Below are 13,327 nucleotides of genomic sequence, written 5' to 3'. Positions count from 1 at the left end.
GCAGGAAGGATGGGAGAGAAAAGTGTTCAGAATTGATGGATGAGATATCAGAGGAGGGGGTCAATACAATCATTGCCTTCGTTAAGGGACAGGAAGAGAAAGTTGGTTTCTCAGGTGTAGCAGTCATAAGTTCAGCTCTGTCCATTTTCAGGAACTTGTGTGATGTACACACTAGAGGTGCTCGGCAAGCTGACAGTCTAGGGATCTGTATGCAACTGAGTCCCTGGACAGACTTGTTACCCTAGAAAGTAGGTAAGTGGAAATAATAGTTGTTTTGCTTTTTACAGCTGCATTGAGATATAATTTACATACAATAACGTTACCCAGTTAAGTATATAATTCAATCAATCTCACTAGATGAAATCTATGTGTTGGCCATAGACATTCTCCCTCTATTTATCAGTTTGATTTTAGGTTTTATATCTGTCTTTCATTTACCCTAATTCATCTAAGATTGATACATCTTGCCAAGTGGTATATAACTTCTTTATTTTTTCTCAGATATTTGAGTGGTTTCTACTTTTGTTGCTGTGAATAAAATATGTATAAACACTGTGCACAAGTCTCTTGGGTCATGGCTTTTCTCTTGAAGTTAGGAGTGGAGTAGAGCAGAATAGATTGTAAGATGGCTGTGTGTTCAGTCTTAGGGGCTGGAGAGATAGCTTAGTGATCAAGAAAGCTTGCTCTTCTTCCAGAAGACCTGAGTTGAGATTGTAGCGCCCCATATTAATAACTCATAACCACCTGTAACTCCAGCTCCAGGGGATCTGATGTCCTTCTCTGATCTCCATGTGCACCCGTGTGTATGTGGCACACACTCTCACACACATATACTCTTTTTAAAAGAAAAATAAGTTTGAAAGAAAAGGGGGTATGCTAGCCTTGTAAAGCCAATATAATATTTTCTGCTCTCATCAGTAAGAACTGCTTGGCTGGGCTGGGGAGCTGGCTCCGTAAAGTAAGTGCCTCCTGCGCAAACAGGAGGACCTGCCTTCTGACCCCCAGTGCCCACATGAAAAGGCAGGCACAGCTGAGCTCCCGTGATTCCATTACTTGGGAGTGGAGACAAGAGGCGCCCTGGGCTTACTGGTGACCCTGTCGCAGAATTAGGTGGAGAGTGATTAAGGAAGAAACCTATGTCAGCCTCTGACCTTAAATTTTTTTTATTCAGTGGCTTGTTTTCATTTTTCCCAGCGACGACTTTTAGGTCCAATTAATCAGCTTTCATTTTGTGGTTCATGCTTTTTGTATCCCAAGAAATCTTCGCCCATTCCAGGATGGCAAAGATTTTTCTTTTGGCTTGCTTCTAGGTTTATAATTTTAGCTTTTAGCTTTAAAGACACAATCTTCTTTGAGTTAAATGTTATAAGTATATATTTCTACAGAGTAAACATAAATGTAAAAGGGAAAATGTTTCTGAAGCCACCAGGGAAGGGTGGTAGGGTCAAAGGTGTCAATTGCTTTAGAAGTCAAGTTCGAGTTAGGTCGGAAATGGTCAACGCAGGTGCACCAGCCCGCTCCGGTTATTCAGTCTACGGGTCTACGGGCGTGCGGACAAAGTGTTTGAATAAGAAAAGCAGTTGATGGACTCGAAGGCTTTTCTTTTTTGAGACGTGTACACTTTTGTATGAAGGAGGATGAAAACCAATAGGGTGATAAGCCGGAGTGGTGGGTGATAGGTTGTAACTGGGACAGGACCAAGGGAGCTCCAAAGAACTAGACATGGGGTTCTAGATAGGTATGTAGGAGAAAAGCGAGTTGCGGACACAGTGTCTTCCAAAATCTGACAGTTGTTAAAGGAAATGAAGTCAACTATGTTAAATACCGTCTGATACATGGAGGTCATGCATTACAAGAGAGAAAGTTTCAAGTCGCCATCTTCTCCCATCATATAGTATACGGTGTAGTCGCCAGCAGGCAGCTGAGATTCTAAACTGTGGTCCCCCGGATAACTTCAGAACGAGCCTGAATTAACTGTGGACTACTAGTCCCTAAATGCATCGCGGTCGGAGCAGGAAGTAGCCTAGGGCTGGCCACCTATTGGTGGCTGCTGCGAGACACTGATTGGAAGGCCGCCCTTTCCGCGAACTCGGCGGCTCACTTTGTGGAGCCATGCGTCCTGAACAGGCCGTCTATTGGTACCGGCGGATGTCTATGGTCTACGCATTTGGCGCCTGGTTGGTGCTGGGTTCGGCGATTTTCCTTACACGGAGACAGAAGGAGCCAGGTAGGGTTCCTCCGCCCGGCGAGATCGGCCTCGCAGCCTCCGCTTCCGGCTCGTCGCCCTGGAAGTCACCGAAGCGACCTTCCCTGCTTGAACCCTGGGGTAGTGCAAAACTGCTGCTAGCGGGTACTTAGGTAATTTGCGGTGATGGAATGTGCAGAGAGAAAGACTCCTCCAGGAACTATTAAGGATTGCCAACTGGATCTGTCTTACTGATTAACACTGTCCCTATGTTCACTTGGAATATGTGAATTCACCTGTGTAGTGCCTGGTGGCTCCCAGAGGCTCGACTGCTGCTCGTTTCCTTGAGACCCTGTCGCGTACGGCGAGCAAGCCGGTCCAGGTCTTAACAACAACCTAGAAGTATTAAAATCAACCCAGTTATTGGGTGGAAAAGGAACTCCCGAACCATCTAATACGTGCTGGAAACGGAAGGAACACGAAAGTCAGTTGGTGTAAGCGCTAGGGACTGGGGTGTTAGAGAGGATGGAAGGTGACTCTTAGTGCCTGAACATACTCTAAATCAGTTGTGGTGCTGGGTCGCTCAGACTGAATAGACTAAAAATCACTGAATAGTGCTTTCTAAAAGGAATTTGTATGATATGTTAGGTACATCTCAATAAAGCCATTGTGTAAAAACTGGAAATTCTACTTGGTCATGATGGTTGTTAGTGGTTTGAAAGTTCACACGTATCATGGTCGTCATGTATGTCCTTTTCTGTCTCTGATTTTTCTTTCCAAAAGAAAGATAATGGCAATAGACATCTGGTGGCAGAATCATGCCCTGTTTTATGTCCACGACTTTAATGACTGATGTCTAAGTTAATAATTCAGGTTTTTTTTTTTTTTAAGGTTATGGAGAAGAACAGAAGGATGGCTGGAGGGATGAAGCACCTCTTGCTACATGCGAAGACTCTGACTTTGACAGGGAAATAAGTGAGTCCCTTGACGAGCCTCATGTGCAGACATCTGTAAAGTATCCAAACAGTTTTATCTCAGTCACTCAGAGGATCACGGACCATCTGAAGTCATGGACTGGTGGGCCTGGGCCCCAATCGTGATCAACTGCTGAATTCGGAAAACAAGGACTGGGCTCCGTGTTTGACAGATGCCTTGATTTTCATTTTGTGCTTGTGGAAAGAATGTATTAATTTGATTTTATAAAATATAAGCATTACTGTGCAATTGATGAATTCTTGAGGGAACTGAACACATAATTCGAGAGGTGGTCTTCTGTTTCCATGGCTGAAAGATGATATAGACCATTGCATTTTTAAAATTACATTTATTTATTTGTGAATGGCATGTGTCTGCGTGTGTATGCGCGCACATGCGTGTGCATGTATTTGCGTGCTGTGATGTGTTCATGGAGGTCAGAGGACAGTTTGTAGGAGTTGTTTGTCTCCTTCCACTGTGGTTCCAGGGTTCATACTCATGGTCATCAGGCACCTGCTGAACCATTGCATTGGCCCTGAAATTTTAGTTTTGAAATTTTTACTGATGTGGCTAGAGAGATGGCTCAGCAGCTAAGAGTACTTGCTGCTCTTCCAGAGGACCCAGGTTCAATTCCCAGTACCCGTACGGTGGCTTACAACTGTCTGCAACTCCTGTTCCATGGGACCCGACACCCTAACACGGACATACATGTGGGCAAAATGCCAATGCTTGTAAGAATTAAACAAACAAAAACCAAAAAAATCCACAAATGTTGCCTTGACAAAGGATCAGCGCTGCATTGGGATCCTGAACACCCAGTGTAGTTGCCGGCCATTGAATAAAGACTTTCTATTGGCTTAAACCCATGTCTGAGTAGTCTTCTCTAATGGTACCTGACAACAATACAAAGTCTCCCTCTGTACCCCAGGCTGGCCTTGAACTTCTGCCTCCAGAATGCTTGCATCACAGACACGGGGCCACCATCCCATGGTGTCTTTTGGCCAAATAACAGCTCCTTGCTTTTTATCAAATGCTTTTCTGAATCTATCAATCCTAATAGAGGCCTTCAAAGTGAAGGCATCCTGAAACAGGTGAACCTTTTCAGATATCCCCATTTCTATCTCTACGAAGAGTGTCATTATATTGTTCACACTGGTGGTCTTTAATTCATGGACTAAAACACTCTTCTGTGTCATCCCAAGTAGCTGGGATGCTCTCTCCCCCTCCCTCCCTTTCTTCCTTCCTTCTCTTTATTGTTTTTTTTTATAATTAACACGTGTTCTACCACTAGGCTACAAAGATATTTTTTTTAGTAATGAAAACTTGCTAGAGTAATATCTACAGCTCGCTGTAACCTTCTAAACTCCCTTACGGTCTATTTCATTCAAATTTCCTAACAACCCTATGATGGGGCTAAGTATTAGATTCGTATTAGGGAGGAATTAGAATTCTAGACTCATATACCTATTTACCATAGTGATGTGTCTAAGATAAAATACTAGTTTTATAATTATATGATTACTTTAGCAGCAGATGCTTTTCTTTAGCAACAGGCTTTTGCTGAGGCTGGAGAACTAGTGAAGAGTTTGAGGAAAACTGAGATCGGAGGAAAAGGATTTAGGGCAAAGTTGAGGGAGAAAGAAACTAGAGCAGAAATTAAAGTGTGTCTGGGCATCGTGGTGTCCGGGCTGGCAGTTCGTGAATACGCCAAGGGTTTAGCATGGAGCTCAGCTGTGGATGGGGCGGGGCCTACCACGGAGGGGCGAGGTTATGGATAGGTGGCAGGTGAGCGAGATTGACATGGGCGGGGCCAATTGGTGGGTAGGTGTGGCCGACGTGGGCGGGCCGCAGCTCAGGGGAATGGGTCCTCCCGGAGCGCTTCCGGGTGTTACCGACAGAGGGCGCCGGCCGAGGAACTGCCGGTGGAGTCGCAAGGTCTGACCACACGGCCTGTCCGAGTAGCCACAGCCGCCGCCATGAAGGCCGTGGTGCAGCGCGTCACCCGGGCTAGCGTCACAGGTCAGTCGGGCGGGGCCGGGCTCGGGAGGAGCAGCCTCTGACCCCCGCGACCCGCTGTTCCGTGTGAGGGTTCCCCGCAGCCCCGAGTTGCCCGGTAGCTCCGGGCAGCGCCGTGGCCGAGAAAACCCGGCACGTGCTTGGCCGCTTACGGGCTCAGGCTCCGTGCTTTGGGTGCAGCACAAACCCTCATCATCGTCATCATCATCATTATAATCATCATCATCTTTGTGTGTGTTTGTGTGTGTGTCGCACAGACAAGGTGGCAGAACCTGCGAGCATCCCCAGGGCCCGTTCTTGAATGCACTGTTGCACAAACAACACACAGGGAGCATTTCTAGAGCGGACTCCCCATTTCCCACTTCCCTGTCTGGCATGCTGTATTTTAGCACCCTCTTTTTACATAAATGTATATATATTTTAATGATACTTGGTTCATGATAAAATGCACAGATGAGGGATTGCTCATTGTTTGAGCTCTGGCAATTGTGTGCAAATACGTGAAGGCATCCCAACTAGGTGCAGAGCGTTCATTGCGTCTGGATGTCGGGCCTCTGAACCCTTCCTTCAACCACAGGTCAGGACCACAGAATTCACGATGACATGTTTCTTTTTTCCCCCACTAACTAATGTGGACCACCATTGGTTGAATGTGGTAGACTTTTGAAGCAACCAGGATCCAGATGGTTATTATACCTACTGTAGGTATTTGAAAAGTATTAAAAAAATTGAAACGACAGGTGCTATACTTTTAGTATTTTAAATTAAAAAAAAAATACATTTATTTGTTTAGTGTGTGTGTTTCTGTGTGTAACTGGACTTCGGTGTCTGGGCCAAAGGACAATTTAGAGTTGTCACTACCATGTAGGTCCTTGGAATTCAACTCAGGGCATCAGCCTCGGCAAGTGCCTTCACCCACTGAACCTTTACCAATCTAGAGTTGCTTTTTTTTTGGTTTTTCGAGACAGGGTTTCTCTGTGGCTTTGGAGCCTGTCCTGGAACTAGCTCTGTAGACCAGGCTGGTCTCGAACTCACAGAGATCCGCCTGCCTCTGCCTCCCGAGTGCTGGGATTATATGCAGAATTATATTTTTATGTTAGATGTCATGGTAAGCACGTGTAATCACAGCCACTTTGGAGGCTGAGGCAGGAGGATATTGAGCCCAGGAGTTCAAAGATTTGTCAAAAAAAAAAAAAGAAAGAAAGAGAGAGCGAGAGAGACCAAATAATCTCCGCCCCCCCCCCCCCCAAAGTTTCAGGTCAAGTAATAGAGATATATTTTTCTTCAAGTTATTTTATAACAAATACACGTCTTGAGAATACAAAGTGTAATCCACACCCAAGACCCCTCCCCCCCCCAAGGACCTCAACCACACGTGTAGACCCTGGAGTCCACCTTTTGCAAGCTTCCTCATTACCTTCGAGTTTGGAAGTCGTCCTGGATTAATAGGAGTAGAATAAGACCAGAGTTTATGGAACTTTAATAACATTTCAGTAACTCTTCAAGGACATGAAAACTACGAAAATTCATTGATGAAGGATTCTTTTGCTCTTTAGGGGAGAATCTGTCTACTTTATGTGGTCATCATCAACATATTTAAATTTTGAACTTTGGTCCCTCAAGCTCTCCATCTTGCTGGAAAATGTATTTTTGGTTGTAGATGGTGGCACATGTACATCCCAGCACTCTGGGGACAGAGGTAGGAGTCTCTAGTTTGAGTCCAGCATGGGCTTCCTGGTGAATTGAAGGCCAGACTGAGCAACAGAGTGAAACCCTGTCCTGTAAAACCAAGATCTGGGGGTGTGCTGGTTTAGCATGTGCAAGACCCTGGACTGGTACTTGCATGACGTGTCTAACACTCTTAGAATTTCCCTGGGGAGCCCTTTTATCACACCTAAGCTTAAGCTAATGAGACAGTTCGGGATAAGAGTTAGTGATGGCCTGAGTAACAGTTGGTTGTCTAGAGTGGTTTCCAGATGTTTTCCAGTTTATCTTGAGTAGTAGCGGAGCATTATCAAGCAGTATGTTTCCATTGTTTGAAGCAATTATACAGGGCCTATGTAATTAAAAACGTTTGCCACCAAGTCTGAGGACCCAGAGAGAGAACCAACTCCTACAAATTGTCCTCTGACAACTTGTGCTGTGTCACATAAATAAATATAAAAAAAAAATCAATCAATTGTAATGATATAAGTTAATCCCTCCAGTTAAAAAGTAAAGCTGGTATACATGCAGTCTGTGCAGGTGGGATCCTAGGCTGGTGCTAACAGGTTGCTAGGTGCATTGCTCAGAGAGAAGTGTGTGCAAAGTCCAAACTAAGTGGAGTCCCACTTTGTTAAGCTGTTCCCTAGGCTTGCATGCCTCATTACTTTGAAACTCATTGCTGAAAAATAATAGTAGGAAATATTAGAAGTCGTTCTTTTCTATAAGCCATGATGTTTCTGTGAGACCATAGAACTGGGTGAGTACTCCAAAAACAGTACAGCTGGTACATGTGATAGTCTCAAGTCAGGTAGTGCTGTCGTGTGGCATGTGTGCATGTTGTGTGTTCAGACCCGAGGCTGCATTAAAGGGGCATGATGATGGTGCAGCCTGTATGAGCACAGCGAGGAGCACTTTAGACAAATTAGATGTTTGGTTTTGCATTAAGTTTTGGTGTTTGCACATTCAGAAACCTATTGTTGCCAATGTTTTTTTTTTTTTATCTTGTGACACTTGCCTTTGGATATGTGATTCCATATGTGATTATAAGTCAGAGTTAAGGAAGGTGGGGTTTAGTCTGTGCTCCCTTGTTAGGGATATTTGCAGATTTTATTGCAGAAGCAACACACACACACACACACACACACGGCAGAGTTCATTCTTCTATTCCTGACTGGAACATTAGGTCAGTACAAAATGAAAAAAACAAAACAAAACCACAGTCATATAATGAGATTGGGCAAAATGGAGAAAATTATCAAGGTTGCCACTTAAAATACGGGTATTATTTCACCATCATAATGATGAATGCTAGTCTAAATACTGTGCCAACATTTGAGATATTGGCTAAAGGTAGTAGGAAGTACACTTAGCTATAAATACATACACAGATATTAGCATGGTGTTCTTAGAGTTTTGTTTTGTTTTTCTTTTCTTTTTTATGGACAAAGTGCACGATTCAAAAAGATTTAGCAGTCCTTGGCTTAGAATGCCACATTGGTCACACGCTGGGAGATGACGGCAGTTTCTGGAGTGATGCTTAACACATAAGTCATGGTGTTTATGGATAATAAATTTGCCTTTGCAGTAAGCTGGAAAACGTGTTTGTTTTTAGGCCATGGACATTTCCCATTCGGTACCATCTGTGGTTTGAGTTACTAGAGTTGCTGATTTACAAGAAAAGCCGGGATCTCCTTTCAGAGACTTAGTCTTGCTGAGCTGGAGTCTCTCAGGGGAGGGAATCACTGCTCTGCTTCTCAGATGCATATATGGAGACTGTGGAATATCCTTGGCATTGTATCCAAAGTTGCAGATAAGATCCGGTGCTAGGGCTGGAGACATGGCTCAGCGCTTAAGAGCACTGACAGCTCTTCTGGAGGACCTGGGTTCAATTCCCAGCACCCACATGGCAGCTAACAACTTGTAATTCCAAGATATAACACCCTCACACAGAGATTCATGCAGGCAAAACACCAAAGCAAATCAATAAAAATAAATAAATTATTAAAAAAAGATCCGGTGCTAAAATCCTTCCTAATGATCGATTATTCACCTCCCAGCTCTCATTGGTTCCAGATAAGAAACCAGAGTGGATAGGAGTTATTGGCTCATGTACTCACTCACTCTAACTGAAGAACTTGTAAGAAGGATGTGTGATGTTAAGAATGGCTATAGCATGACTGAAATCGTATCATGATGCCTGATTTCCTCTTTTCTCCCTTTTGGTTCCTGGTAGTTGGAGGAGAGCAGATAAGTGCCATTGGACGGGGCATCTGTGTGCTGCTGGGTATTTCCGTGGAAGATTCACAGAAGGAACTGGAGCACATGTAAGATTTGGATTTCTAAGTCATTGCTAAGTCACGGGCGATGTGCTGGCCATGCTGGCCACTCCTGTAATATTTTGTGCTTATAATACAAATTGTAATATTTTCTTGGTGGAGTGTAGTAAGGAGCCCACTTGTTGGTTTCTGGCTGCTTAGCCCCAGTATAATCACACAGAAACTGTATTAATTAAATCACTGCTTGGTCCATTTGCTCTAGCTTCTGATTGGCTAATGCTTACATATTAATTTAACCCATTTCTATTAATCCTACAATTCTTCCTCCCCCTTTTTCACAGGATTCCCGAAGCTACCTAATGTTTGACTATGCGTTTTTACATCTATTCCCATAAGTTACTGGATGAAGCTTCCCTGATGATGATTATGGTAGGATCTGGTCTAAAAGTATAGCAGAGTATCATTAGGAATCATTTCACTGACTTTTTTTTTTTTGTCTGTTGTATTTGGTTCTGTCCTAGGTCTCTGAGCTATCCCACTTCTAGCTCCTGGTCCTCCTGACAGTGTCAGGCATGGGCTTCCTCTTGTGTGTTGGTCTCAAGTTGGACCAGTTGGTTGGCCACTCCCACAAGTTCTTCTCCACCTTTACCCCATGCAGGCAGAATAAACTGTAGGTTGTAGGCCAACTTTTCTTTCATGCCAACCAGTTCCCAAATAACCAACATGGAGACTCAATATTAATTATAAATACTTAGCTGATAGCTCAGGCTTATTACTAACTAGCTCTTACAACTTAAATTAACCCATTTCAATTAATCTATATTCTCCTATGTGGCATTACCTGTCTTTCATCTTGCACCTCCTATTTCTTCTCCATGTCTTGTTGGTCACTCCTTTGACCTTACCCTTCTTCTTCTCAGTGTCCTTAGTATGGTTTTCCTGCTTAACCTTATTCTGTCTAATTATTGGCCAACCAACTTCTTTATTAAACCAATCATAGCCTAATTTATACAATGTACAGATGAGTTAATCCACAGCAGTTGGTTTTATGGCTGGGTTGGTGTCCCAATCCTGCCACTAGAAGCCTTGCCTGGCTACAGAAGATGGCCAGTTCAGGCTATGCATTCTTTATTACTAGGACTCTTAGCTAGGGTCACCCAAGTAGAGTCTTGAGAGTTTCCAAAGTAGGTTTCTACCTTGCCCCCCAAGTGCCCCATAATTTCGGTCCTCTCTCACTCAAACCCCCCATTCCTCCTTTTCCCATCCCTACCCACCCCATTCAATCCACAAAATCTATTCTATTTCTCTTTCCCAGAGAGATCTATTAGTCTCCTTTTGATCCCTCCCTGTTACTTAGCATCTCTGGGTCTGTGTACTGTAGCGTGATTATCCCTTATTTTACAGCTAACATCCACTTATAAGTGAACACATGCCATGTTTATATTTCTGGGTCTGGGTTACCTTACTCAGGATGATTTTTTTCTAGTTCTATCCATTTGCCTGCAAATTTTATGGTGATCTCTTTCTCTGTATCTGCTGGCAAAATCTCACCTCCTTCACCCCAGAGTTCCTATCTCTCCTCAGAAGTCCTGTCTCTTCTCCCCTGCCTAGCTATTGGCCATTCAGCTCTTTATTAAACCAGTCTGGTGCCTTAGTCAGGTGAGTCAAAAATATAGACACATCTTCACAGAGTACATACAAATATTCAGTAACCCCAGAGCTTGGGCTTTTTAGTCTGTAGAGTGGGGACTGGGACCAGCTGTTAGGACAGTTGGAATGTTCTGTGGGTGGAACCTGGCAGTTGGAGGGCCTCAGAGGAAGGTGCCTGGCCACTAGTGTGGCTCAGAGGGGCTTACATCTCCCTCTCTTTTGTTTATTATTGATAAACAGTCAGGTTACTGGAAGGGGGCCATGTTATCATTAGACTTCTTCCTGTTGAAGAGGAGTATCTAAGTCCTATGGGTGAACTTGATCTTCACCATCAGGGAGTTGCTGGCCTCTGGCTCTGCAGCTAGGATTTGGTAAACCTGTAATAGCAACTGATTAAAAGTCTGGTTAGAAATCTTTTGAATCTGTTGTTGAAATCTCGACAAGAAGTTTATAAGGCAGGGTGTGGCTAGTAAGATGGAAAGGAGGAGAGGGAGTTAAGAAGACAGTATCGATCCACATTGGTCTGTCAATAATCTACTGCCCAGAGGCATCAAGTTAGTTCTTGTACCTGGAGTTGTCAGATCTTGTCTTTCACTATACATGACTGGTTGACTAGAAGCAACACTCCTCCCTGAGGACAAAGATTGCCTCTTTCTGCTGCTAGTAAATCTTAGCCCCACCAGTTTTGTAACACTACAGCCGGCAGTGAGTCTATGCGGCCCTGGAGGGTAAAGTTGGTCTAAGCCACCCGTTGGAGACCCCGGATGAACTGAGGAAAACCGATGGTAAATAGCTAGGGAGGCAGTCAGTCCTGTCGTTCCAGTGGTGACACCAGCTGCCATAGCCAGCACTGCTAGAGGATTTGATCCGAACCTCTCCTTTGTCATGCCACACTGCTATAAACCCTGGGATGGGAATTGGCAAGGGTTCTTCACTGGTACAGCTCCTAGTTTTGGAAAAAGGGACTCCAAGGCACAGTCCCAGATCACTCAGCAGGTAGGCAGCAATAAACTTGAGTGCCATAGAGAATTGGGATATTGTGAATGTTTGGGCATTGGGGCTGGGTGGTAGGTAGTACTAAGGGTTATGGTATTATTTCAGTTTTCAGAGTCCAGAGTGCCCACAAAGTGTGTCCCTGAGGAGTTAAAGCAGTCTGTGAAACCGAAGAGAGAGAAGTGGGAGAAATAACGGCTGGTAGTGATGTTTGACTCAGAGCGATTAACAAGCAGCGAGATGAGAGACTCTAATAAGATAACGGGCGAGGGCACAAATGGTGGTCATGAGTGTGACCGGGAGGGACACAACTAGCATCTCCAAAGCTGTCAGCAAAGCAGAGCTTAAGGTCTGAAACAAGAGGTGGTGTGAGAGGGAGGTGCAATCAGTGTCATCTGAAAGGGGTGATATTAGGAATGTCAGGACTCTTGAGGAACTTTGGACCACTTCTTCTACCCTGTCTATACCTAGGGACTGAGAGAGCGTTTGATTGTGTCTGATGGACAGCTGTGCTAAATGCAATAGTAAAGGTCACCAAGAACCCTGTCTCCCATCAGGGGTGCCATGGGTCATTAATTAGAATATAAAAGATGGTTATTTTGCATAAAAGGTAGAATGCCTTCCTGAATATGCATCATGTCTCCTATAGGATCAATAAGCGCAGGTGTTTTAGACATTCATTAGGTGTTATAGGGACAAGTATCTTCTTTGGTAACTGAATCAGCCTTTGACAGTCTGATATAGAGCAATTTCCCTGCTCTGTGAGAGGTGGGGGTCTCCATATGTAAGAGCTACTCTGGACAGGTGTAGATAGGAAGAAATAGAGGAGGGGAGAACGAGTTTACATATAAAAGATTTTTAGATCATTTGTGCATTGGCAGAAGTTGCCGCCATTGAAAATTGAGCGTGCCAATTTAAGCCATCAAATGTACTGAGTCAAGCTGTTTGTAGTAACAGTGAGGCTTCAATAAAATCAGAGTCCATGGAGGAAGAGAGGAGGGGTTGCAAATGAACTCCACTGGAGGGAGTTTCTGTAAGCTCCAAGTGGGAGCTGAGAGGCAAGAGAAAAGCCCAGGAGGGCATAGAGAAGCCAGAGAAGCTGGGAGACTTCTAGGAAGGAGCTGAGAGGCAGGAGGGACAAGGTCACAGGCACAGAAGGGCCAAGGAAGCTTCAAGGTATAATAGACAATTCCTAGGTGGAGAAGACAAGGAAACAGGGAGGGTTCCAAAGAGGAAGAGGGGTAAATGTCATAGGGTGGAGCCCAGGAGGGTGTAGAAGGCTCCAGAGAGAGGACACTTACTGAGTAGGGGAGGAGAGACGGATGGAGAGAGTAGGTGGAGAAAGAAACAGCTGAAGAGGTAGGCTCTAGAATTTGGAATCAAATATGGTGAGTGGCAGAAGTCAGCAGAATCAAGTGATCCATACACCCTTAAGTGAGTCAAATCAGCAACTTGAGTCAGTTTGAAATGTTGAATGGAAAGCAAGTGTAGCAACCTTTGCCATTGCTACCTGAAGAGAGAACTCTAG

The 13,327-nt window shown here is 44.3% G+C and overlaps 2 protein-coding genes across 2 annotated transcripts in view; both read left to right on the top strand.

Annotated features, from left to right (window-relative positions):
- The first annotated feature begins 2,027 nt into the window (after positions 1-2,027).
- Positions 2,028-4,022, top strand: Smim26 (small integral membrane protein 26). The gene is made up of 2 exons (XM_041670566.1): positions 2,028-2,227; positions 3,077-4,022. Exons 1-2 carry the CDS (start codon positions 2,113-2,115, stop codon positions 3,283-3,285), a joined length of 324 nt encoding a protein of 107 aa, XP_041526500.1. The 5' UTR covers positions 2,028-2,112; the 3' UTR covers positions 3,286-4,022.
- Positions 4,023-5,037: 1,015 nt separating this feature from the next.
- Dtd1 (D-aminoacyl-tRNA deacylase 1) overlaps positions 5,038-13,327 on the top strand; it is a 163,381-nt gene continuing 155,091 nt past the window's right edge. The window contains exons 1-2 of the mRNA XM_041670516.1: positions 5,038-5,179; positions 9,114-9,204. Of these exons, the coding sequence (XP_041526450.1) occupies positions 5,137-5,179; positions 9,114-9,204 (134 nt within the window). The 5' untranslated portion in view covers positions 5,038-5,136. The remainder of the gene's footprint in view (positions 5,180-9,113; positions 9,205-13,327) is intronic.

The sequence above is a fragment of the Microtus oregoni genome, unplaced genomic scaffold, assembly GCF_018167655.1.
Source record: "Microtus oregoni isolate MIOR12 unplaced genomic scaffold, Mior012 000020F_ref0000438, whole genome shotgun sequence".
In the NCBI taxonomy this organism is placed as follows: Eukaryota; Metazoa; Chordata; class Mammalia; order Rodentia; family Cricetidae; genus Microtus; species Microtus oregoni.
This window is presented reverse-complemented; position numbering and strand designations above follow the sequence as displayed.